Source organism: Cottoperca gobio, chromosome 3 (assembly GCF_900634415.1).
Source record: "Cottoperca gobio chromosome 3, fCotGob3.1, whole genome shotgun sequence".
NCBI lineage: Eukaryota > Metazoa > Chordata > Actinopteri > Perciformes > Bovichtidae > Cottoperca > Cottoperca gobio.
This window is the reverse complement of record NC_041357.1, coordinates 7,005,435-7,032,155: the sequence shown is the minus strand read 5'-3', so window position 1 is coordinate 7,032,155 and position 26,721 is coordinate 7,005,435. Positions and strand designations below refer to the sequence as shown.

The following is a 26,721-nucleotide window of genomic DNA, read 5'->3' as shown; positions in this document are numbered from 1 at the left end:
ACAAACGCAAAGAATAATTAGTCCAATAAATGCAACTGTTGTATTACGTTTCATTATAAAGATGACTCCTCTGAATGAAGATGTATTTTTCTCTCTCAATTACAATTATTAATCCATCCATATCTGGTATGTAATCTCTGGCCTGACGAGCAACAAGATATTATAATATGAAGCATAATCGCTGTTTATTAATGTTCTCTTAGATATTGGTTTTAAGTACCTTATGACATACGACCGGGCTGATACTGGATTTATGAGGCCGATACCGATATATTGGTAAAGATATATCAGTCGACAGTAAAATGTTATTTTATATTAACAATTTATCTTGATTCAAAATCCTTTAGATTTGTTTTTGTTAAAAAAAATTTTTTAATCAAGACACATACAAAACGAGACATTTTGAAGTTGAACAAACTGTTATTGTGTTTCTAAATGACCTCAAATCCAGAATAATGAAGTAGACACAGACACAGACATAGATATCGGCAATGAGCTAATATCAGCAGATACATTGGCCTGGCAGACATCATCACACAAAACCAGTCAGCGAGCCATAAAGATGACAGGGAATTGTTCAATAAAGAGACAAACAGAGCGTTTTTCCTCAGCACTGTTTAGTCAGCAGCCCTACAGTGTTTGGCAATACTCGGCAGCTTTCCGTTGACTGAATAACGTTGCAACATATCGGTTCCAAAAGCTGGAATCGGATCGTTTATTTTCTGTCCTGGCAAGCAACAAGAGATAGTAATATCATGGTAAGACATTTGACAGCTCGTCCAACCAAAGCCACCAGAAGAGCAGATTCTGTGTCTCTCCCACTCTCATGCCAAAGCAGCAGATGCAGCCCCTTCCTCTCCTCCCTCGGCCTGGCTGACGGAGCCCCTTTCTCTCCTCTACAAGTCTGGGAGCGGGGCCAGGACTCCGGCAGGCAGGATATGCTGCATCAACAGCGGCCCTGGCATTCCTGCAGGCCGGGGCTTTTCAGTGTAGGGGTTGTGTGAGGTTGTTTGGACAGAAGATGGGTCTCCGGAGATATGTTAGCTTTCTGCTGCTCGAGCGAGCCTATCAGCGGGTTTTGGGTGGGGGGTGAGGGGTGTGTGGTCTGGGCCACAGCCATGCTGAGGTTTTATCAGCGCTGGGAGAGAGAACAGTGAGTACCCGAGCGGGGAGGAGAAGCAGAGCAGCCTCAGCTGAGCTCTGGAGTATAAAAAGCTTGCCCACAGCCCCCCCAGCAGGGCTTACATCAAGCTCTCACAATGCTTCAAACTGGTTACAGACACACATTACTGTCACTGTTTTCTCAGCCCGTTTGGAGTCTGCAACGTGAACACAGATACAGGGCAATGTTTGCTAACTTAATGTTCAACTCTGCAGCTGTAAACAGGATTAACCCTGCTCTAAAATTACATCATGTTCCTGCCGTTAGCGCTCACTGGGTTGGTGTGGCCACACTGTGTGACATCATTTGAAGTTTGTTTTGGGCTGTGATGGTTAAGTCGGGCTATGGGAATAAAAAACTGTCTGTGAACTGGCTGCTTATTATCTTTTTCGCCTTACGTGTGTGATTCTGATGAATCAAACGTTCACATGGCCGAGGAGAGGTAAACACGCTGTCAAAACAATTATCAGTCACCCTGTGAGCCTTTAGTTACCATCATGTAATGCTGACATTGAAAATTCTTTATTGTGCTGTTGCAGCCGGAGATTAAGCTTAAATACAGTGTGATGAGGTGAGGATCTGGACGGGCGGAGGTGGTGTGTAACTAGTATTTAACTGCTGAGGCCTCGAGGTGTAATGACTTTTATGTGCAATAAAATCCCATTCATAAATCTCATTCACCATCGTTAATCCAGTCCTTGTGTGCAGCTGGGATATTTGCTTTTTCTGGAAATGTCCTTTATAGTACATTTCTAGTTTTATGGCACAAATCAGAGATATTACAGATACTTTCCCATCACAGTTAAGCTTTACTTCTCTTCTCTACTCCTTTATGAACCTCCCTTACTAAGGTTGGGTAATATGACGACTTTTACAATGAGACAATATAAATGTGTTAACGGTTAAAGAAATACTGAGGTATTTATTCTTTAACTTTAATGCATCACCATTGAAATATTTTTCATTATTTGGGTTGTGTTAACGCATATGCTTTACATTATGGCAAGTAAACGCAGACAGACCCTTAAGGACAGAATGTCCCCATTGAAACTCTTTAAAAACACATTTTTCGAGCCATTACAGCATAAAATCAAAATGTTTCTTTTTACCATTTTCCAGATTAAGCCATTTGCTCATGTTTGCCCTGCGGGGCAAGTGCTATTTTCCTTGTTGCCACTCGGGGCATCGCTGCTGTATTATATGTTTGACGCAGTGTATCGAAGACAATGTTGTTGCTAATTATTGACATATCCCAGACTGTGAAAAGCAAATCCCGCTAACATTTAGTATACAGGAAAACATAATTATTATTTGTGTTAGATTATAGAAAAAGAAAGTGCAACAAGTATAAATGAGATAGATGCAGCTGTACAAGTTATTGTCAGTACATTTACAGAAATAACAACTCTTGAGGTTAACCGATCATCATGCTGATCAACATGATGAAGTATCTAGAGAAACAACAGACCTCCCTGATCCCTAAAATCCCTGGAAGAAGCTTCTCAATAGATTTTTCTGAAAATTCACTAGATCTTGATTTATATAGATATCAAAATATAAAATGTATACGGTCATAACATCTACTGAAATCTACAATGCAAACCAGTTTAAAAAAAAGACAAGAAATCATCCACACAAGCTCTGTCTCCTAATATAAAACATTTTAAATAAATTCCCACCTCATGGAAATTCTCCTCGGTGATACCACTGTCTTCAATGTGAAGAATGCTTTTGAGCGTCTGCACATAAAGGAGGTCCACTTCCTCCAGATCCTCCAGCAGCAGGGGGATGCAACACAACTGTTTCCACACCAGGGTAGCCAGGTGGAGGTCCAGGGGCTTCTTGGTGCGGATGGCCACGCCCATGAGGATACCCAGGAACTTGAACTGGATCATGTGCTCATCCATGCAGGAAGACGGGTTGAAGAGGAACCTAGGCAGATAAAAGGAGACAGATTGTTTGGTTGAAATCTATTTCCAAATAATGACTTTAAGATGTAGTGTCAGGTTAGCCAATGACTGAGCAGGAGATGAAAAGTATGAAAAGATCTTCATATATATTTAAATGATCAAAGATACATGTTTTGAGCACATAAATTGACATTTTGGAGACTTGGATTATGCTATATGAGAATCTTGAATTTCTGAGGTTCTGTCCTCGTTCTCTACATGTGGAGCTGCTTTGTTTGACTTTGTGTTTCAGGGTGATTCTGTCAGAGATTTGCAAAAAGAAGAACTGTGAGGAAGAGACTGACCTTGACAAAGTTACAAAGATAGTTACGAAGATAGTTACAAAGGGGGCTGAAGAGATAAAGATGCAAGAATGCGGAAAATGTCTACAATTAAATTAAAAAAGAAAGACAAAATAAATAGTCTAGTTTGGAGAAGATAAATAAAGGATTATGCAAAGAATGTTGTAATCCTGTTTTGTCATTTTTGCGATCTTAATTTCTTTTCTGTGGGATTATTGTATGCAACTCCATATAATGAGAGAATTAAAGTATCACGGTTGTATTTAAATATTACATACTTTAGGGTAGACATGTCTGATATGAAATACATCCCAAGAATCAGCCATTATAGATTGGAAAGTTCCACAGTAAACACCAATGTCTCTACTTGAATCTCTTTTTAAAGATAAAATGCATTCCATCTTTCAGAAGTAGAAACTTGTGTTGGACATTGAGAACGAATGAAGACGTTTGCTCACCTGTCTCTGTTGTAGCCGACCTCTGCTGTGGCGTTGGGGGAAGGGATAAGCAAGTCTACCACTCCCGTCTCATATATATATATATATGTTTAAATATATAATATATATATGTTTAAATATATATATATATATATATTTATTAGGGCTGTCGGATTAACGCGTTAATTTCGATTAATTAAAATATGCGACTAATTAATCACAAAGCTTGTAATTAATTAGATTCATTTTTTTTAATCACTTTTGTCACTTTAGGAAAGGAAAACTTCTACGATATACAATTTGAGGAACTCATTTTAAGGATAATGGCAATATGAGTGTGGGGACAACCTACATGGCTAACATGTTGAGGGGCTTTGGGCCACGTCCAAGCAGGCTGCACCAGGCCACACCGTTAACCGGGGTGGGGTGTCGGAGGCTCTGCAGGCAGCGCCAGCCAGAGCCCGAGCCTGAGTCAGAATGAGAGTCCGGACTGGCCCACAGCTTCACTGTCTCCTCTTTAGCACAGGTCAGCAAGATCTGACCGGTAGGACTCCACTTCATGCTGGTGATGGACTCCTGTAAAAATAACACACAGAAAGATTCAGTTCTGAGAAGAATTTCAGGAAAGAGTAGAAATAAGTGGAAATAGTTTACCTTGTGTGCATCGATGACCACGATGGCTCCTTTTTCTAAAGGCTGTTTGGTGCCTATCAGCAGCTTGCCATCTGCGTAGCCCACAGCAAAAGGCTTGTCTTCACTGTACCAGGCAATGTGCATCACTGCCACTGAGAGAGGAGCATAATTATCAAACATTTGTCAACTACTGACAATCTGGCAGTGTCCTTTAGACAGCCAAAACATATTACCACAAAAATACTCAGCACAGAGATTTAGCACTCATTCAAAAACTCCCTCTTCGTACCATCTTTCCTGTAGCAGTGCTCCAGCTCGGTACGGTGCATAGTGGAGGTATCCAGCACCTCAATGAGGCCCAGAGACCCATCCATTCGTCCCACCAGCAGCATGTCCTTGGGTTCCCCGCACCACAAGGACTCTGCGTCCTCTTTTGGCCAAGCCAACGCCGACACCCAATGAGGCTGCACGTCCAAAAGGCCCTTACCACCTTAAAGGAAAGGAGGCCACAGTTAGTGTGGAGCTGTTACCCTGGTGATCCCATTACACTGAGAATAATTTACATTACTGTTCAAAAGTTTGTAATCTTCTGCCACAAAAGCTTGACTAGGTAATGTCTGATGTCTGAGAAAACTACTCTATATTTCTGAATGGTTGTAGAACGTCCTCTTTACAAATACCGGTAGATGTTATGTTATGTATGAAGGCTTTCTTTTGTACATGCCGAACAAAACACTGGCTGACAAAATTGGTTGAAGTAATCTGCAGTAATTGGTAAAACAAACTCAGTGTCAAGAGCACAATAAGGGCTCTAACAAGCAACATGTTGCCTGTTTATTCCAAAGCTCTTCTTAAAACTTCACAATAAAAATAGAGGGTTAGTACAGGGTTAGCACCGATGGAATATCAGCTGAACATATTTTGGACTGATAAATTGCAGTTCAAACCTCTTCAGTCCAGTGTTTCCCCTACCATTGTCTTGGTGGGGTGGGGCGGGAAGTACTCTCTACGGACATACACTCAGTAATAAATGTAGTCACGTTTCATATGATGTGTAAAATCTATCAGCATTCACCGTTTAAATCGCATAAGAACGAAATGCTTGTAGAATCCGTAATTGTATTTGTATTGTTGATTTAATGTGTGAACGAGCGATATAGAGAAGGTCACATAAAGCTCATTATTAGGCTGTCATTTGTAATATATTGTTGGAGTGGTAAGCAGGCCTATTGTTTTTGGACATTTGGAGAGTTAGGTGGTCTGTGAGTGTTTTTTTTATTGGTTAAGTGGTCCTTGGTCTGAACAAGTTTTAGAAACACTGCTTTAGAGGTTAGGTGTATAATGGACTGTGGCTTGAACAATTTGCAAAACAATACCCACAAAAAGATGGTAACACACAGTCATATTTCAATGGCACAAGAGAAAATGTGCTCATGGAAGCCAATAAGAATGTGATTGTGGACGTTCATCCTTGAGGCGATTGAAAGTGGTGAGGACAGATGGCTCATGTTGCAGGGTGTGTGGTGGGAGGCGGGAAGGAAGTGATGATTGGCCCACATCCAGTGCATCTACTTTTAATGGAAGCTATAAAATCTTAATAACGTCTCATTCATATTCCGCTGACCTCACATACCAGTGATAAAAGCTGGGCCACATAACACATTGTATAATCACAAAGTTTTTCAAAACAACTCAAACGGCGCTTATCATTAGCATACCGTATAATAAAAAGAAAACAGAGTGAAGACCCCAGAGGAGCTAGAAATAAATAAATATATAAATGCTTACCATTAACTTGCCAGATGTTGACCATTTTGTCCATGGCGGAGGCCAGATATTTTCCAGTGACACTCCATGCCAGAGGAGACATGCAAGGATCGCTGGGAGATCCTAAACCTGACATGCCCTCCTCTGAAGAGCCATCACTGATGAGACAAGATGGAATAAACACAAATGAGACCAAAACTTAAAGCTGCATTGAAAATAAACCATCTGACCTTATAAATTTGTTATGGGGGAATGTTAGCACATACTAACACCTAATAAAATTGTTATGGGGAACAAGTGTGCCTATTTTCAGATCAACAGAACAACATTAGCATTCATTTGAATGTACTGTAAGTCCAACATTCACTCTCCTCTTAGCTCTGCTTTGAATTCTCTCACTTTCTTCACCAGCTAGTCGCTAACTTTGTCTGACATTATGCTTTAGACCTTGCCACACCAGAAAGTGGCACAACATAATGTATTGGCAACATTTGGTTTGAGAAACTAGGCAATGTAGCCAGTCAGTCAGTCAGTCAGTCAGTCAGTCGGCAAGAATACTAAAATTCAACCAAACTGCTGGAGAGAGCGAGGAGAGCAGCCCGCCGGGGAGAAAGCAGCTGCCTCATTACTTTACAGGTCATTTATCAGACGCTCTTATCCAGAGCAACTTACAGTGAACCAACTACAGGGACAATCTCCCTGGAGCAACTTGGGGTTAATTGCCTTGCTTAGGGGCACAATGGTGGCAGCCCTGGTGTTGAACACACAACCTTCCAGTGTTTTAATTGTAAGCCTAACCACTGCATCAGCGGCCAAAGAGACTTGAGCTCAGCCAGAACCAGCACCAGCCCTGCAGTCACAGCGGCTGCTGGACCTGTGTAACTGCAGCAACAGGGAGTCTGCAGTTCCCCGGTGCTGTGGCTGAACTCCAGCTAACTGCTAACTGAAGCTACGGCGTTTCTCTGGGCTGCTGACAGCTACACGCTCGGAGAAACAGCCACCTGGCAGCTGTGAGGACGAGGAGAGGTGGTGCGGGGGGGGTTTCTCGTTTCTGCCACTTTGTTTTATAGTTTGTTTATTGGATTACATTCAGACACGGAACATGGCTGTAATATCTACAAGCAAGTGTTAGCATGCTAACTTCAGTAGATATCTCTGGAACACAACACATAGACGTGTTTGACACAACGTCAACACTGTTACCTCTTCACACTCTGTTGATGATGTTAGTTCCTTGTTTTAATGTTTTATGTTTAAATTATGGCACATCTTACACATTGAACCTTTAAAGTTCTCAAAAGTTGAACTCAAAGTGTGAAGTTCCTGCAGATTTACTTAGCCACCAACTGATTGGGGCAATTCCACTGAAATTAATTGATTTTGTTGGAACCCTTTGCTGTTTACTCCATTGTTTATATAAAGATATAAATTAGTGCACTGTGGTTTCATTAACACACTGAGGAATCTGGAGGTAGAACATGGAACTGTAGTATTTCAGAAAGCCTTACTCCTTATTGAAGATGCAGGTCTGCTGGAGGGTGTACTGGTTCTTGGTGACGTTCCACATCCTGACTGTCCCATCATTACCACTCGTAGCCAACAGGCCTTTCTTACTGCACCAACCACAGGTGATCACCTGAGTGTAACAAGAGAAAGACTTTATTTAATACCAATCAGTTTATATCAAATTATTTTGAGTTCTAACCAAGGCAGGAAACTCTTGATCCTGTATGACTCACTCTGCTCTGGTGAGCCTCTAGCTTAATAAAGGAGCACTTTCGCAGGTCCCCCGCCATGTCGGCAAAGGTTTGCGGCCGGCTGTGGTTATTGTCGCGGTCGTGGGCGGCCAGTGTGCGGACCAGCTGCTGGGCGGCCCACTGGCGGTGCTGCGAGGAAAGCCTGGAGGACAGGCAACAGGCCGCCAGAGCGTTGGCCAGCTCCAGAGGCCCTACAGCGGAGGGATTATGGGAAGGATGGGCATACAAATGCGCAATTAGACCTGCTCGACACAGAACAGAAGGTGACAAGGTGGCCCGGTGAGTGAGAGAAGGAACAAAAATGAAGATGACAAACAGAAAAACCAAAAGGTGACCCGAGTGAACAGAGTGATTATGCTATTACTGCATGAAATACACAAATACATGATCGTTATGAAATGATTCAAATAACATAATAAAAGATTGCCATGACATTGAATTTGTTGACACACATGACAGGATAGAATCACTGGAATGTAATTGTGAAGTTTGCTGCTGAGTTTAAGGTCAACTTACAAGAAAAAACTATTTAAGCCACAAAATAAAATATGTTTTAAACATTTGACAGATAATGTGGCTCAATTATTCAAGGACTTGCCATGTTCAGTATGTTTAATTATTTGAAAATAAATAGTAATTGGAAAATATACAAAGTAAACAAAGCAGCAAAACAACTTACACAAACAGTATCTAATATTTATCTACACCTCACAAATACTACCAATATGAAATATTGTGATCCTGGGAACAATGAGATGAAGAAATGCACCGAAACAGTTACTGACAGGAACTGGACAACATGAAACACCCGCTTATTTGTATCTCCTGCTCCTCTAAGTCTACAAACCTCTTTTCTCCATATCAGCCTTGTCATAAGCAGGTCTGAGTCGGGCCCCTTTATCTGCCAGCAGGGCCACCAGAGCCTGCGTGACCACAAAGTTAGGAGAGGTTACGAGCTTGTTCTCCTCGGCCACACCACGCAAGAAGCTGGGCAGGAACTTCCTCTGGATGGGGTCGTCCACTGTGGTCAGATTCATGCCGGTAGCTGCAGAGATCAGGTTCTGGATTGGGAAAGAATATTACATTAAATAAACAGTATTTATAGAGTTGCAGCTTTAATTTTTAAACAGGTAACCGGGAAAAGAACAAAAAACAGCGATGCAACTTAAATGATTAAATATACTTAAAAATAAAGGCCTGTTTCAAATGAGGTTTTCTCTTCAGTTTAAATAAATAAAATAATGTTTTTGCATTATTTACACAATTTGTGGCGCTTAAAGGAATAGTTCAAAAAATAATTGGCAAATGATTATTCTGCTTTCTTTCTTAGAGTGAGATGAGAACATTGGTATCAATAAAGATAATTACAGCATGTAACTTCAACCATATTTTCATGTTCCTACATTTCTGTTTGCGTGTGGATTAAACAATCAATACGCATTGTTAATAAGTGAGCTTTAGAGTTGTTGGTGTACGTTTGAATTTTGGACAGAGCCAGGCTAGCCGTTTCCCCCTGCCTGCAGTCTTTATGCTAAGCTAAGCTAATCACCTCCTGACTCCTGCACTGTACATAATACAGAGACAAGAGAGTGATATCATACTTTCTTCATTTTGGATATGACCATTTTTAATTATTACATTGGACTTGATGTTGCTCATTTAAAATCACTCAACAAAGCAGTATTCAAACATCAAAAAGATTTTAGCTACACAATATGAAATAATAATAATAACACCTTCAGCTTTAATACCGATCGGTGTTGGCAGATGAAGCAGCGCAACTGTGAGGTTATTTCAGTATATTGCATAACAGCTTGCCACAGGCCATCAATACATCTAATGTCTGTGCCAATCAGGGGCATGACACTGTTCTTGTGTTTATTTAATATTTTACTGTTTGATAGTTTTTACAGGCCGTCCCATTTAAGAATTGTTTCGTTATGCTTCTGCTATGGTTCATAACTAACAGAGAGAAGAAAGGACTACGTGACGAGCGATATAACTGAGCTGATTTGAGTGCTTCAAAACAGAAAATAAAGTGCGTACTGCAGGCCTTTGGGTTAAATACACTGACCATGTAATTACAACATCCTCGGTTCAAATCCTACGGGGAACCTTTGTTGCAAAGGATCCCTCCAATTTCTCCCCATATTCACTGTCACTTCTCTACTGTGCTCTATCTGAATAAAGGCAAGAATGCCCTAAAAAAACACTTGAAAATAAGTAAATAAGAATAAAATAAGTCCATTATTAACTAGTCTGAGACACAGAAAGGTCATTTATTATTAGACTCTTGACAATCATCTGTTAAATCAAACATCAGATCTTAATAAAGCCATGATATAAATGAAGGATTACCAGGCAGATGAGAAACATTGTGTACCTGAGTGCAGAGCTGTACCAGCAGTTTGGCTGCGTTGGGACTATTGGAGGCCAAGCAGCCCACTGCTGTGCTGAGGTAAGCCAGACAGGAGATGGGTTTGCTCGCCTTGGCGGCCCCACGGGGCCTTTCGGCATGGCCGGAGCCTGCAATAGGACTAGTGGAAAGACCGGCTCGGCCTGCAGCCGCCAGGCACATCAGCCTGACCAGAGTCCTGATGTCAGTTAAACCCAGAGACTCCAGACCGGCTGCAAGGCTGCAGCTCGAACCACTGTGTGTGAGGGAAGGAGGGGAGAGAGAGAAGTCATGTATTACATAACGGACAGACAGCTGCTACCTATATTTTAGGATATCTTTCAAATATTCAAATTAATGTTTGACATTTAACAAAAACATTGAAATTAATACAATATTTTGGGAATATAACTAATATATTTAATTTAACTACTCGATTTTACTATAAGAAGTTTTTTTAGTCATTAACAAACAAGGAGAAAAGGTTACAAATATTTCAGTATTCATTAAAAACAGATGCTCAAATAAACATCATTTAGGAGAGAAGTTTGGTGAAATACTCTGTACACCAGGCCTATTCAATTAGCGGCCCGTTAAGTACAGGGACCGTTAGCTTCATTTAATGGAGTCAAGTGGCTTTTGGTCGCTTTTGCCTGGCACAAGAGAGCCACGATAGCAGTCCTGCTTTGTTTTAGTTCTCTCCTCCGCTGTGTCTGACTGACTGAGCCCCGCGAAGCAGAGGAGAGATTGTGAACGCGCAAAGTAACACAGTAAACACGGAAACGTGCACATAAACAAGATACATATCATTTAATAAAAGAGCACCTGTTCAATGTGAAAACTGAGTTCTGAATATAAAAAAACCCCCAAAAGTGTAATTTCTCTCACTGACTCAAACAGGCTCAACATGACAGAAGTGTGACATGTTTGTAGTTCTGTAGGAGTACATCACCTGACTTAATGTGATGCATTCTTAGTGTAAATGCAAAGACAGATCTATGTTTGACAGATTCAAACTGTTAAATTGTAAACATGTATAAGATATGCATGTTATTGTGAGTCTGATGCTACTGTTTCACTATGTTCTATTTGCATTTAGTATTTCATTTTATGGATATGAACTTGTTTTCAAAGCACCTTATGTATGAGGAAGTGTTGAGGATATTATAAACAAGGGCTACTTACTGGTAATGTGGTGAATACTGTTTTATTATATTCATCTTTCTTTCTACATTAGTGGACATGGACCTCTTGGGGAAACAACTCTTGTCTCCTTGGTTTTAAAGATGCAACATTTTGCACTTTTGTGTGAAGCCTTGTAGCCACAGCTTTCCTACTGTTCTGAATGGACTGGTTGCTTTCTGTAATGAATTAAGGTGATACAAATAAAGTGAAACAAGGGGATGCACGTGACTAGTTCATTTCATGTATTAGTAACTATTAACACTACTGTAAGTAAGAGTTATTTGTAGTGATTCATTGACAAAGTATTGTGTGGCCCACAAACCCCCAGTGATTTTCCTATTCGGCCCACTTGCTAATGAAGTTGAATAGCCCTGCAGTACACCATCATTTTGTCTAAGACATCGTTCCCAATTTAATAATAATAATAATAATAATAATAATAATAATAATAATAATAATAATAATAATATTTTGGTTTCTTTTTTTATAATACTATACCACCAGGGGGGGGCCAAGCTTGTGAACTTTGAAATACTACAAAAAGTGTCTTTACGGCACAGATATCTAGACAGCTAATGTGTGTGTTCAGTCAATCTTTTACTAATTAAAGAACTGGTAATCCTCCACATGGCCGACAAAAGATTTGTTCCAATTGTTGGTGTTGTTGTTAATGTTCATGTCTATGAAGCTATTTAAAGGCGATCTATATGCAGGTCTTCTTGTGTTGGTGGAGACTACCTGACAGACAGCAGGGACAGGGCTCTCATCACCATGGTCCTGGCCAAGAGCACCTGGGCTGCAGCCGTCACTCTCCTAAGAGCCATCACCCGGTCATGAGGGTTCTGGAGGGCTGCTGCCTGCTCGCCGAGGGTCACTCTGCCCGATGAACTCTTATCCACTGAGGTCTGACAGCCTAAACACATACACACACTCGGTTTACTGCCATTACCTAAGAGGGTAAAGAGGGTTGAACCAAATGCTTTTACTTCAGTTTGATTGGCTGCAAGTCAGAGAGACATGGCACACAACACTAAATAACATCAAGACAATAAATATGTTGTTGTCTCCAGAAGTAAAGTTTCTTCTCCTCACCTATCTGCAGCAGGGTCTCTTCCATGCTGTTGGTGGCAGTCACCATGGCAACGGAGGCTCCCAATGGGTCGCTGTCAGGGAACTGGACAGCTTCAGGGACGATCCTGCGCTCATTAAGACCCAACGGTCCGGCCAAAAGCTCAAACTCCTCCTCCCCCGTCAGCTTCTCATCTTCGTCAACGTCCAGCATGTCCCAGTCCTCTGTAGCGGGACGGAGAGACACAAACAATTTAAAATCAAAGAAAAACACAAAAGTCTGTGTATCGCTGCAAAAAACATTAAATACATCACATTTCATTTCAAATTGAGATTGATATGTTCATAATACACCTTACCTTCATAGACACTGTCCTGCTTCCCCAGGAGGTCAGGAGCTTGTCCCTTATACCTGAAAATTACACGGCAAGAACGGTAAATACAGAAATAAAACAGAATGCTTGATAACTCCAACATGACTCAGTCCATATACAGGTATATGTAGGTGGCAGTGGTCCGAAGGGTTACCTGACTCTCAAATTCTAATAAAAAAAACTAATTCATTAAAAGGAGAGTGAAAACCTTTGATAATACTTGTAACAGAAACTTGGAAAACACACCAACAGTACTGTAAACGCTGTTACATGAGTCCTAAAGAACAAGCTTAGTTGGACATGTTACACATTCTCCAACACAATTGTAGCAACAATGCTGCGATCAGCTGATATTCTTTTTTACATAAACGAAACATTAACAATTGCATTTGTCTGTTAAAGAATTGCAGCCAGCATACTGTATGTTCTATGTACTGAGCAGCAGACATGTTTTGCTCTCGTTTCTAAATGACCTCAAACATATCTTTGCCTTGTTGCGTATCGGCTGACATATTAGCCGATATATCTGCTGTAGCAAATACAAGCGGATATATCAGTCTAGCTTTAGTAGTAACCCAAAATTGCTCCATAATAAGCAGTTTTCACCGGTTATCTTTGTAAACAGCTTGGTTGTAAGCATTAGTCACTCATAAACAAAGATGCAGCCAAGAAACAAATGTGCTTCCTTGTTCACTCGATCTTTCTCAGGTGTGCGTACCTCTCCACGATGGGGACTTTGGCTTTGCTTTTGATGGCCAGATACTTCTCTCTGCAGCCACCACATAGCAGATAGTAAGGGTTTCCACTCCCACACTCCCCTCCGAACCAGCCGTCTACGTAGGAGCCGTTACTGCGGTAGCCTTGCCGGTTGGCGCTGCGGCCGCAGCCTGGGTGGCTCTTCTTCATGTGTTGATTGAAGTTGGCCACATTGGCCTCGCACAACTCGCACACGACCACTTCATCTCGATCATCTGTCTCACATACGTGCTGCGATGTGTGGTACAATTACAGAGGAACACACACAGACACACACACACACACATTCACATACATGAAAACAAACACAACACACGACAAGACAAAGTTGTTCAGAACAGCAGTTAAGCATCCATGCAATGTGATGCGTTAGCAATACGAATCAACAAAAGCTTTGCATTAATGAGTTCCAAGCAACAGCCAAAGAATAATCATTTTGTTATCAAAAGGCCTCTTTCATTCCATGCCAGTTAGATCAGTGGAGTGAGTGGGCTCTCAGGGGAAGTGTGCTTGAACAAGTGAGTGTCTCATAAAGCGGGCATTTTAGCGTGCAGGTATAGTATAAATGATCTGTGTGAGAGAAGTGATGAAGGACAGGTAAAGAGCAGAATGGTGATGGCGGCCCTCTGGACAAAGCATAAAGTCACACACACCCATGTTGGCCAGTCCAGTACCTCCGGGATCCACATTCCCAGAATGTCCGTGTCACTGGCCAGGTCCTGGCCAAACATGGCCTCCATGGTCTCCTCGTCCAGGTCCATTTCCAGCTCTTCATCCAGGTTAAAGTCGTAAAGACAGGCACCGGGGTCTTGTTGCTGTTGGAGGGATGAGACCTCCCGGCGTGACTGGCTGTGGTGAGCCTGCACCGAGCGGTACAGTCCAGCTTAGAAGAGGAAGTTTAAAGTAAAGTGAGGAAGTGGGAGATAAATCTGCACTTTGTTTAGACCAAGTGTGGAGTAAGGTAAAAGATGTCCTTGTGGAATATTCTTACCAGCGCGGGCTAGGAGCGTGCGCGCTGCCAGGTCAAAGCGGTGTTTCCTACCGACAGCAGAGCGTCCTCTGAGCGGACCGCCGCTGGAGGCCGATGCATTGTCCTGCTCCAGACCCTCAGGACTGCAAAGTACACAAATATAAGCTTTATTTTTATATAATTTTACAAATTTACAATTTTCTGGCAATCCCTATCAGTGTTTCCCCTAGGTTTACTGCTTTGGAGGGGCGCTCACCGTGCGACAGGGGGGATTGCGTGCGCGTGCATGGCGTGGTTTCTATTTACCGGTAGTTCTCCTTTCTTCCACTCTGTAGGTGTGTGCGCACGTGTGTGTGTGTGTGTGTGTGTGTGTGTGTGTCAGCTGCGAAGCCCCGCCCTTCGCAAAACGGAGCGAAGGAGAGAATGTGAATGCGCAAAGTAGACAGTAAACACTGAAACGTGCACATAAATTTGATCAATAGCATAAGCGTTTAGTATATTTAATAAAAGAGCACCTGTCAATGTGAAAAGTGAGTTGTGAGTTGTGTTTTTTCGAGAAAAAAAGAAAAAACACCTTGAATTTCAGGCAGGGCTCTGGGCTCTGTTGGCGGGGCGCAGCGCCAAGACAATGGTAGGGGAAACACTGCCTATAAAGTAAGTAACTATGATCTTGATAATGATGCAACACTTTATTTAACCCCATGCACATCACACTTTACTGTCTATCATGATTCAACGAACTCGAGGGAGAACATACTGTTTCAAAAAACCGTCACTTTGTTTTGACTTAACGGAAACATATTATGTTCATTTTCAGATCCATACTTCAATTTTGGAGTTTCTACTAGAACATTTAAATGCTTTAATGTAAACAAAAAAAAGACATAATTTGTCTCGTACCGTCAGTCTGAATATATTCATCCTCTCTCTGAAACTGCAGGAGAATTTGTTTTAAGTTGCTTATGGAAAATGTTTATGCTATTAAATTAACAATTGATTTTGGAATTAGATTCACACATAGCTGATGGATATAAAAAAGTGTTCCGTCTATCTTTCTACAAATTAATCTTTGAGGCATATAAACAAATTACTTTTTGGAATTAGATTCAATGATTTCATATTCGTTTTTGCACATTATCTTAATATCGCTGCCCTCTTTGACCACGGCTGCTTGTTGTTTGAAAGCCCATAATGTTGCATCATATTGTGGATCCGTGAAGACCTCTATTATAAAAAAAACTTTAATTTGAGAATTCCAACTGTACCTTTCGCTGAAGCCCTCCTCCATTTCTGAAGCATCAGCACTGGCGATGTCTCCAGGAGAGCACAGATACGGGCTCCTGTCCAGAGATTTGCCTCCAGCAGAGGCTGTTGCACCCGGACAGGACGAGTCAGAGCCGTCACCACCGACACCGCTGCCTCTGGTATGAGGCTCGTCAGGCTCGTCATGCTCGTCCTCCGTGCCTGGATGTTCTATCATCCACATGGCCAACACCGTGATGTTCTGAGCGTCTGCTTCTCCTTGGGCACCTGAGATAACAGGAAAGCATACTGGACCCCTCAATGACACTCTTTCCCAAAGTTTTCCATCTACCTAACTTAGAATTATATATATACTTAGAAAATAAGAATTAAGCTTCAATGCAACTTAATCAAATGAAATAAAATTGAAAACAGGGGGCAGGGAACTTGAGTGAGACGAACCAGTGGCTTCCAGAGCTTTGGTGATCTGGCGCAGGGAGAAGCCCATTTCCAACAGGGGCACAGCGATGGCAGGAGGAGGGGGCGATGTAGACAGCCTGCTGCTGGGGTCCGACAGAGCTGAAGTGCACAACAACACCACAATTAGTGAAATTATTATGAAATCTGGTATAAAGGTCAGAACACTGACTTTGTGTGTCACTGGTATCATGCAAAAACCTGAAATAATATTATAATGTGATGAGTTTTTATTTTTTTAATCTATACTTATTTGTTTCTTTTATATTTTCCCTCAGCTGTCCCATATGAGGGAAATAAATCATTCAAATTGAATATGAATGTTGCTGGGTTTCCCACAGTGTATTATATTGGAGCCTGAAATAAAGAGCACCTACATTAATGTCAGAAGACATTACTACACTTTTAAGGAATATATTAAGCGCTAGAAGTGCTCACTCAGCAAAGACCACTGTTTAAATCATCATCTAAAAATGTAAGTTTTCCTGAGTTTTATTTTAAACAAAGAAAAGTTATATTTACATTTACTGTTATTTACCAAAACTAATTGCTTGTATCCTTGAGCTCTAACAAATGTTTTATTTCCTTTCTCATAAAACATTTCCAATTTTTTTTCAAAGTTTGAAACCTGCATTGTTTACATCTATGTGTACTAGCGTGCAGTTTTCTTCTTCCTAATGCGTCAGGAGATATCGATTCAGCTTAGCAAGTGACACTGATCGATTGATCTTGTTGTGGATTCGCTTTTTGGTAATCAATCAGAGCACCTTTTTGCCATGTCATAGAAAAAAACTAAACTTCTCAGTTTTTAGAAGAAGCAAAGGTCAAGGCAGACAGCTCCATCAGTCAGTCTGGTGGGCATGTGTGAGGGAAAAGTCCCCACTGTGCTGCCGATAAGAAACTAAACTGAAGTTAGTCACCAGTTGGACACATATTTGACCCAACAGAGAGCATTACGTTTATTCAAGGTTAGATATTGGATGTTGTATCAGTAGCTCTGGGATGTTTGCATCAATGACTGTGATCAGACAGAGTTAATTTAAAGGTTACTCAGAGGGAATCCCTAATTTGTCCTGGATATCAGTCTTCTATTGCTTTGTATTGAGTTAAAAACACAGTGAACAAGCTTAAAAAACTATACTGTTTTCGTAGGCTTACAGAAGCAACATACTACAAGCTTTTCAACAGCAAAACAGAGATATTTACATTCACTGCAGTCTGGCATACTTACAGGTACCCGTCCTGTTTTGTGGTCTGGAGGGCTGCGAGTCAGGGGAGGTGAGACTCTGCCGCCGGCCGACCTCATCTGAGGGAGAGGTCGGCAGAGAGGTCACCGGAGGAGTCTGAGCTCGACGGGTTGAAACCAGAGTGGTAGTCGGGTAGCTTGAGAACATTTGCCTGTCACAACAGAGAAGCATTGAAATAATCATCTCAATTTAATTATACATGAGAAACAAGGCTACTTATTAACACTAGCTGACTGACAATATGTGCAGCCATCTGTTCTGACCTGAGGAGGCTGAGAGGCATGACCCCTGGAGACTCCGAGGCAGGGACAGTCTCTGTGTCTGTGACGGGTGTGGTAGCAGTGGTGGTGTCCTCCAGCGAGGAACTCATGAAGGAGGTGGTGCTGGAGGCAGAGGGGCTGGTTGTGACTGGAGTCTGTGCCAACTGCTCACCCTCTGTACCTTCCCCCTCGCCTTCTGGCTCACTTCTCACTCCTGAAGGAGATAAAAAGACAAAGTAAAAAATAATACAAAAGCTTGTTAATTGTACAGTAAGAACTCTCCAAGCACTAATACATAATATAGGTACATCAAATATCTACAAATTCTCACCAGGCTTGGCCTTTCCACCACTGGGCTCCTCCAACAGCCCGTTCACGACAAGCTTGTAGATCATGGCCTGTGCCCTCTCCAGGTCTGCCAGGCCCAAGGCCCGCTTGATGGGGGAGCGCATCACTGCCCGCTTCACCATATGGCGCATGAGGAACTGCAAAGCCGCCCGCATCTCCACTTCTTCCTGGCAGACTGGCGAGTTGGCAGCTGTACTTCCGCTGGTGCTGGCATTCAGATCAGCATTGTGCCCGCTAGGTGCTGCATCCGGTAACACCTTGATGTTACAAAAGAGAATAGGTTAGCAGAAATCTGACCAATATTTGACCTGGATTTGATTTCACTCAAATCAGCCACACCGATTCTGTGTATTTGTTAGGGAAGGTGAAAAACAAGAAATAGATTTGAACATTTTGTTTTTTTTGCAGAGAATCAGATTAGAAGACATAGAAATATTTTTCTTACATCTGCTGCCGGAGATCTTCCAGCACATAATCACCAGTCAAGCTACAATTTTTGTTTTTACAGAGATTTTGTGACTAATAAACAAATGAGATACAGCATGTTAATTAGAGGAGCTGCTAGACAGATTGTGTTACGTTTGGAGAGAGCCAGGCTAGCTGTTCCCTTGTGATTCCAGTCTTTTGCTGTTGTCTCCAACTTTATATTTAACAGACAGATATGAGAGCAAGATTAATCTCCTCATCTGACTCTTGGCAAGAAAGCGAATAAACATATTGTCCAAAATGTTAAACTATTCTACTATAACTGTTAACTAAAATAAATTCCTCATACCACTGAATAACATACAAGTGATTAAACTTCTATTGTACAAGTACATTTAGAAAGCTGCAGTACCTTTGGTATAAGCAGCAGCTCAGCATACTTGCTGCAGCTAAGCAGGGCGCTGAGAGTCTTCATGGCTCCCAGGTAGAGGTAGGAAAGCTGCACAGCGTGGATTTCTGACTGCGTGGCAATACAGGAGGGAGAAGGCTCATGACTGCGGCAGCCATGCTCATGGCCTTTCCTCCTGCTCCCCTCAGCAGGAGTGTGAGGAGCTGTAGTGAAAAAGGTCTCATTCCCACCTACCCCTCCGCTAACCACAGAGGAGATCTCACTCTCTGACTTTGAGTTGGGTGCCACATGTGCTTTCACCTCATCCAGGCTGTGGGACACACGCAGGTCAGAGGTCGTGGTGTTTGGAGCTGCTTCAGATGAGGCTCCAATGTTATCTTTTTGTTCATTACGGTTGTGCCCCTCATTCTCTGCCTTATCTTCGTTACTGGTCGGCTCGTGCCCAGTCGAGGCTGCGTTGCGATGCTTCTTGTCGTGGCGTCGTGCGCAGAGCTTAGCAGCGGTATCCTCATGTATGCTGGTGAGGTAGGTGAGGTCCAACAACAGCGAGGCGGTGAGGCCACGGAAACGCGCCACGTCGAAGGGCAGCGGCTCGCAGGGTTCCAGGTTGTATAGTGGAGTGTCACTAGGCGACCAGAAAGTTGGGAAGCTTTAATAGAAGGGAGTGGAGAGTGAAAAGAGACAAGGGAAGGAAACACAAAGTGAGGGAAAGGGCAGGAGAGAAAGAGCACAGCATGCAAGACAAATAAAGATATGGAATGTGTGGGTATGGCACAAAAATATGACGCTCAATGATTTAATGGGCCATGCACAAGAGTTATGGATTAATGACGCAAGGGGCAAGTCGATAACACAGATATGAAAACAGTAAATAAAAGCAAGGAAAAATGGAAGGTGATTAAAAAGCAATGAAGAGGCTAATTCAGAGTGTCAGAGGAATGTCATTACAGGCAGTGAAGAAACTGTGTTTTAAAACACATTTTATCAGCCATGTGGTACATACTGGTGATGACCGTGTGCCACAGCACATGCTAAGTGTCATGAACAGCACGGCTGTTGGACCAACAGTCATGTGATCTTCCCCTATAGGAATTAAAAGGGCTTTTTCCTCCGTTAACGTTCACGATTTTATTTATAAATAAAATAAAATACATCTACTAAATATTCCAGTAAATAACAAATCGAGCCGAATATAGACAAAGAAAAATGTAAAAGAAAGGTGACAAAAAAGGTTCCACAGCAAAACTTTTCACCCGGTACATACCTGATGGTGATCTCGGCCTCGTCCCATTGCACCTTTGCTGAGGTACTGCCTTCCTTCACCACACCCAGCAGCGTAGCATGCCTCCCGGTCTGCTTGTGCACACATCGCCCACCGACGCGTAAGCCTGCATCCGCCCCTCCGATCACCGCCAGGACCGGCCACACCTCTGTACAGAGTGTCCTGAGGTGGTGCTCCGACAGCTCCCCCAAGCCATGCTGACGTCCATGGCGTCCCCTCTCCTCCTCCGTCCTCATGGGGGTTTCTTGGCTTTCTCTCTGGGCGTCGTGTTCCTCGCGGCTCTGCACTGAACGGCTCTTTTTCAGCCTCTGACCCCCACCGCTGCCAGATGCATTGGCGGACTCTCTGAAGCAAGGTTTGATCTTGTGGAGCCGCTCGGTCATGGTCTTGTTGATGCGATGGGTCCAGTGGTCAGTGCGATGTAAGATGCGGATCAGCTGTGTGGTGGCTTCGGCCAGGACAGTGGCCATGGGGCTGCAGACGGGGTCACCAGGTAGGAGGTCTCGAGGTGTTCCCCTCATCTGCATGTCACAGATCTTAACCTGGGGGGAAAATAAAATATATATTACAATTGTAATTATTAAATACAATGTATCTATACATATTAAGGGGGGTTGCGATATGCCAGTATTATATACTATACTATACTATGTTCAATAAACAAAGTTAAAGATTCATTTGACTGATAGAATTGTTTTCTTCAAATGTTCTATAGATATCACAATAATATCTGTATACTGAATTTGTTTGTAGTGTAGTGAAAATCTGATATATTAACAGACCTAATACATAAATACCCCATATACAGTAAATAAACAATGATACAACATCAAACCCAATAATAGATTAGATTAGTTAAAATATTTACACTTTAAAAGAGATCAGAAGTGAAATAGCAGGCAAAGAAAGGGAAGAGTCTACATAAAAAGCATCACAACATATTTTTGCTGCAAAGGGAAAGCCAGAGTTTACCAAAAAATCCTTAACCAATGAACACATGCAATATTTTTCTCTTGCTCTCATATCTTCTGGCATTTTTGACTTGAGAAAAAAAATGTTTTGTGTTTTGATTCTTGCTGCTCAACGTTTGCAACAGCCGTTATCTCTGAGCAGGTAGAAATAAAAGATGTGTCTGGAGGGTGAGAGAGTGTTCATCAGTTATTTACTGTATTTAGAGTATAAAGTACAATACACATTAAGATTAGAAAAACATCAATGTAAAAGTCTCATGACAGCTCATTTGTTCCCATTGTCCCAAAGACCAATGTAGAGGTAAAAATGTTTTAACTAAACACTCATCACACCAGAAACTAGAGTTGTCACAGTGAGCTTTTGACCATGCAGAGGCATAAAAAGCTTAAAGATAAGAACACTCATCCCTAAGTAATTGTTGAGTCAGGGTAAACAACGGATAAGCAACAGAACTCCTGCAGATGGAGAACGGGTATGCTTCTCAGACAGGTAGACATGTAAGTTCTCTTACCTTCTCTCCTGGGTTACTGCTGTAGAACATCACACAGGGATAGAGCTCTGTGGCGTCGACATCCTCGAAGGCTAACTTTGGTTCCTGTGGAATCACAAGTTAGCAATTAGGGATGGAAACAGAACCCTGTGGTGATACAAAGCTTTCCTTTAATGGATCATCTGGATTTAATTCATGAAAATAAAAATATACTTACAGCATGAATTATTATCGATGCATCAACATGTACTGCACTTTATTTAACATATACATAACTTATGACACTGCATGAAGTGTATATAGTTTAAGTAGTCAACCTCTAGTGTATAACTAGTCAAAAACATCCATAAGACTTGTACAAGCAGGGTTGGAAATTCACTTTTTTGGATTCCCAAATCTACCAGCCATCTAGATTAGCATTGTTTTTTTGTTGGTGAGTGAAGCAAATCTACCAGCCACTTGTATATATTACCAGCATTTGGCTGGTGGCATTTATATGTATAAAGTATTATGAATGCCCTATAGATGAGGTCTTTGTCATTGTTCAGAGGCATTATTCCTCCAGTCAGTGGGTATAAATAAACTGTTGCGTGTCACATGCAGTCTTGTGATCTGAATACTAAAGTAGATAAGTTTGCTACAGTATCTGATATTGAGGTTGTGTGTCTCACCTCTCCGTTCTTGCCAAAGGAGATGGTTCTGGCCTCCATGTCCAGCACACAGGTGATGAAGTCTCCTTGTGTGAAGCTGCCAAGTGTCAGTGTCTGCTCCCCATTGTGATACAGGTTTCCGCTGTATGCTCGGTACAGCCACATATCCGACGTGGTGCGGTGGTTGAAGTCGTGCACGGGCCAACGTGAAACGCCCACGCATGTACCCTCATTGCCTCGGTTCTCCTTCACGATGTAAAACTACAAAGGAAGTAAAATGTAACATGAATTAAAAAAAAACAGGCAGTCTTTACTGCAGTCCTTCTATAATTATTGTCCATTAGTGCAGCTCTGTTATGTACATTCAGCCAACTCAGGGTTTCTACTAAATGTACATAAGGAACTGTGGATTACAGTAGCATTGATAACAGCAATATTACCTTCCACTGGTAGCATCCAGAGGAGATACCAGTAGAGGCCAGGCCGTAGCCTTTACCCCCACTGCCATGTGTCAGCCCCTGGCCATTTTCCACCACACAACACTGAGCCTTCTCTGGGTCAAAGGACACTTCCTGGATGGGAAGGTTCTCGTCCTCCTCCTCTGCCTCTCCCTGTGGATTAAAGAAACTGTCAGTCACTCAAATGAATAACGATAATCAAGACACATTGGTAGAGAAAGAGAATGGGTTTGGTCGCTCACCTGTAGTTTGAGTTCCTGAACTTTTTCTTTAATCTGGATCGAGTGTTTGGCTTGAGCAATGGGCGCTTCCCACATGCAGTCAGACAACAGAGCGAACAGCCGCTCAACAACCTAGAAGAGAGCAAACTATATTAGCTCACTGACTGTTATTGAGGGCTTGTACAAAGCAAAGTAAGTGGCATACCTGTGTCACTTGGTCATCCTCCATATTGGCCTCACAGGCAGGCAGGACAGCCTCCAACACATGAAGAGCGAGGAGTCGAGTTCTCAAGTTTCCCACCAGAGGGACGCCTAGAATTATCCAACCAACAGTTAATGTCTCATCTATGTTTTCCATTAGATTAAGTACCGCACATTTATCGGTGTTGTACCTGAGCAGCATTTCTGTGCAGCGATGTTGAGCAGCACTTCAGTCCATTTAGGGGAGGCCATCTTGGACTGGATGGCCTTGGAGGACACCACTCTCCTGAGGAAGACGAGGAAGTCTCCAAGGTGTAGCTCAGCAGTGTGCTGCTTACGGATCAACGCTGAACAACAAGACAATAACAACACAATTACAGGCTGTTTATTATATCTCATGGAATTCATTCAATCCTTCATTCAGTCTCACTGCAGGTACAGTAAATACTTAAGTACATTTCTTATGTTGGCGCCGGATTCTATTTGAGTTTTTTGGTGAAAACAAACCAATTTAAGGTTTAATCACAATTTAGTCACTTGAATGTCTTTTTATAATTGTTTATATTTCTACATGCATTATTTGTTTTGTCAAGTTGACAGTCACTGTCTTTTCTGTGTACTATGACTATGGTCTCGTGTTTGTAACAGAACTCTGGCTCTTGTTTCCTGATCATATGACTGAATATCAATTTGTGTATCTTTCAATTAATTGTTCTTTTTTTGTTGACAAATTACATTTATTGTTATAGTTTTTGCTAACGAGGTTAATATTTATCATAAGTTGCTTTCACTGTTTCAGTATGTTGCATGTATTATCAAACACATGATGGACAACATGGCCCCCTCATCAGGTCAGTAAAACTCCTGTCAAAGAAATCCTTTCCATTAAAGAGTAACAAGAGTAAACTCCTTTATCACCTCTGAAGTCTTTCTTTTCAGAGTCTGCGCTGTCCTCCTGTTTGATGTCTTCTTGCTCTTTTCCAGAAGAGAGAAGACTAACTCCTGCCTGGGACAGCAGGTTCTTCAGCTGACTGCAGAGCAGGTCTAGCAGCGATTGGACAACCTTGGGACTTAACTTGTCTGCATATGTCCTGCAATTTCAAGGAAAGACACAGCTGATGATGTAATCTTTTCTTTAGGTTTACAAAGCTTTAATTTCATGGCGGCTCCATTCCTCCAGTTTTAAACCTCGGATTGACATTTATTTCATTGCATTTTTAATCGCACCTTAAACTGTCAACAGCCATAAAAAAATGACATTTTAAGGAATACAATGTTATATAAATCAAGGTAAAAATTATATATGCACAAAACCCTCTGTAAAACCTTCAGAATATAGATAGGAATGAAACTGGATAGTTTGGTGGCTGTAAGTGCTACCGAAATGGAGACTTCTGGCTCAAAGTGTGAAGGAAAAACAAACGCATTTACCATTTTTCACATAAAGATATGCATTTTGAAATTTCACACATTTTGCATGACACCAAAGGTGAAAAGGGTAAAAACATGAAGTAATTAAGACAATCATTTTTTGTATTACAAGTTTTGTGAAAATATGCAAACAAGGGATTTTTTGCCTGTAGTGTCTCGCCTTCTCTTATCTCTTACCCAGTGCTGATGGCCAGTATCTGCAGCAGGCGAGTGGAGGCCACCTTGAGGGCAGTGCTGAGCTGGGACACTCCGGGTTTCTGCAGCAGCTGGAGCGGCTGCCCCAGCATCGTCTCTGTCCCGCAGAGCTGCGACAGCACGTTGAGGAGCCCACTGGAGATAGCCAGAGAGACGTCCACTGGCTGGTAGCGAACACTCAGTGCAAACACAGTCACCAGCAGGAGGCGCTGCTGGGCTTCTAGGATGGAGAAGAGACAAGAGAAAGAGATAAAAGTATGATGCAAAACTCATCCAAAACAGACTGGGTCCCAACAAGGAATGGTGTGTCTTAGGGACACTAAAGCAAGCTCAAATAACCTGGTTTGAAAGGTGAAGAACTGAAGCCAACTGAAAAAGTGAATGATAAATGTCTATGACTTGTATATTTAACAACCTGAATAATAATTTTTTAGCTGATAAATCATTGAGGCTCCACTGCTGGGGATGTACAGTAGTAGTCTCTGTTACCTATGTGGTGCTTGTTTGCCTGCAGTGCCCTCTCCAGTGTCACAGACAGTTGCTGGTAGATCTTATGAACAGCTGTCTGGATTTCCATCTGGAGGCTCCTCTTAGCTGCTTTCACTCCATCCTGCAAAAAAGAAGGATGTACTGATGTGTTACGACATGATAAAACACTGTCAACATGGTTTGTCCTCTCTTTTGAACTAAACACAATCTTCGGGACTTCTGCGAACTGGCTGAAAATGTATTAATCCCCTGGCAGTTATCGGCCTCATACCTGATAGTGATGTAGCTGCACGCTCTCTCTCTTCAGCCCTCCAGTGCCCACAGTGCCGAGGCCAAAACAACCTGCAAGGAACTGTAACCTGACGGAGGTGAGCAGGGAGGAGGACTGGAAGGCACTGCTGGTTCGATCTGTGTTCCCGGGATGACTGCCCTTCTCCTCCATGCCTGATATCAACACCACGATCTGGTGGAGTGCCTCCAACCGCAGCTGGAGATTAAACACATACCAGTAGTCAAGTAGATATTTTAACAGGGTCACCAGTGCAACTCTTGGACTGTATTTTTCCTCGATTTCTTTGGCAGCACTATTAATATGTTGCTATTTTCTGAAAATCTAAATAATTTATTTGACCACTACATAGTTTTGGTTTGTTGGGTGATATTCTATATTTTTGTAATTCTTAACAAATCCCATGAAAACCCCAAAACCAACAGTGAATGTATCTTACTGAAAAGTATTATGTGTTTATTAAAGCTGATATGTCTTCTTCCTCTTTATCATAGAACTTCTTTGTTGTCCAAAAACTATTAAAAAGGAAGTCATAAATTACTGAGAGCCAGACTAATGCATTGTTAGTTTTGGTGTTTTCAAGGAGTTTGTTGATCATAAGAAAAAATACAGAATATCATTAGTCTTATCCTTTAAGCAGTTCTGTTTTGAAAGGATGTTAGAGGACAACGGGTCATAGAATATTCTAAACCTCTACTGAAGCATGCAATTCCTCATGTGAAGTAAAAACATGAGCATCACTACAACAAACGACAACAGGGTTATGATAAGAGTATAGAAAACACTATGTCCCCTGGTGTCAGTTGTCAAAAATAAATTTGCATTTTAATTTCATGTGTCATTACACCAATAAAAGTGATTTATGCCTGTCTTGGAGTG

The 26,721-nt window shown here is 41.9% G+C and overlaps 1 protein-coding gene across 1 annotated transcript in view; it reads right to left on the bottom strand.

Annotated features, from left to right (window-relative positions):
* herc1 (HECT and RLD domain containing E3 ubiquitin protein ligase family member 1) overlaps positions 1-26,721 on the bottom strand; it is a 55,553-nt gene that overhangs the window by 3,623 nt on the left and 25,209 nt on the right. The window contains exons 27-59 of the mRNA XM_029425226.1: positions 25,825-26,040; positions 25,554-25,674; positions 25,047-25,284; positions 24,357-24,529; positions 23,630-23,785; positions 23,443-23,549; positions 23,259-23,369; positions 22,999-23,169; positions 22,580-22,819; positions 21,930-22,013; positions 20,429-20,988; positions 19,168-19,813; positions 18,313-18,586; positions 17,985-18,195; positions 17,706-17,872; positions 16,460-16,576; positions 16,021-16,285; positions 14,777-14,898; positions 14,439-14,668; positions 13,748-14,016; positions 13,015-13,067; positions 12,680-12,880; positions 12,326-12,500; positions 10,391-10,658; positions 8,855-9,068; positions 7,990-8,198; positions 7,759-7,886; positions 6,272-6,408; positions 4,773-4,973; positions 4,505-4,635; positions 4,203-4,426; positions 3,872-3,946; positions 2,842-3,094 (exon numbers count right to left, since the gene is read on the bottom strand). Of these exons, the coding sequence (XP_029281086.1) occupies positions 2,842-3,094; positions 3,872-3,946; positions 4,203-4,426; positions 4,505-4,635; positions 4,773-4,973; positions 6,272-6,408; positions 7,759-7,886; positions 7,990-8,198; positions 8,855-9,068; positions 10,391-10,658; positions 12,326-12,500; positions 12,680-12,880; positions 13,015-13,067; positions 13,748-14,016; positions 14,439-14,668; positions 14,777-14,898; positions 16,021-16,285; positions 16,460-16,576; positions 17,706-17,872; positions 17,985-18,195; positions 18,313-18,586; positions 19,168-19,813; positions 20,429-20,988; positions 21,930-22,013; positions 22,580-22,819; positions 22,999-23,169; positions 23,259-23,369; positions 23,443-23,549; positions 23,630-23,785; positions 24,357-24,529; positions 25,047-25,284; positions 25,554-25,674; positions 25,825-26,040 (6,747 nt within the window). The remainder of the gene's footprint in view (positions 1-2,841; positions 3,095-3,871; positions 3,947-4,202; positions 4,427-4,504; positions 4,636-4,772; positions 4,974-6,271; positions 6,409-7,758; positions 7,887-7,989; positions 8,199-8,854; positions 9,069-10,390; positions 10,659-12,325; positions 12,501-12,679; positions 12,881-13,014; positions 13,068-13,747; positions 14,017-14,438; positions 14,669-14,776; positions 14,899-16,020; positions 16,286-16,459; positions 16,577-17,705; positions 17,873-17,984; positions 18,196-18,312; positions 18,587-19,167; positions 19,814-20,428; positions 20,989-21,929; positions 22,014-22,579; positions 22,820-22,998; positions 23,170-23,258; positions 23,370-23,442; positions 23,550-23,629; positions 23,786-24,356; positions 24,530-25,046; positions 25,285-25,553; positions 25,675-25,824; positions 26,041-26,721) is intronic.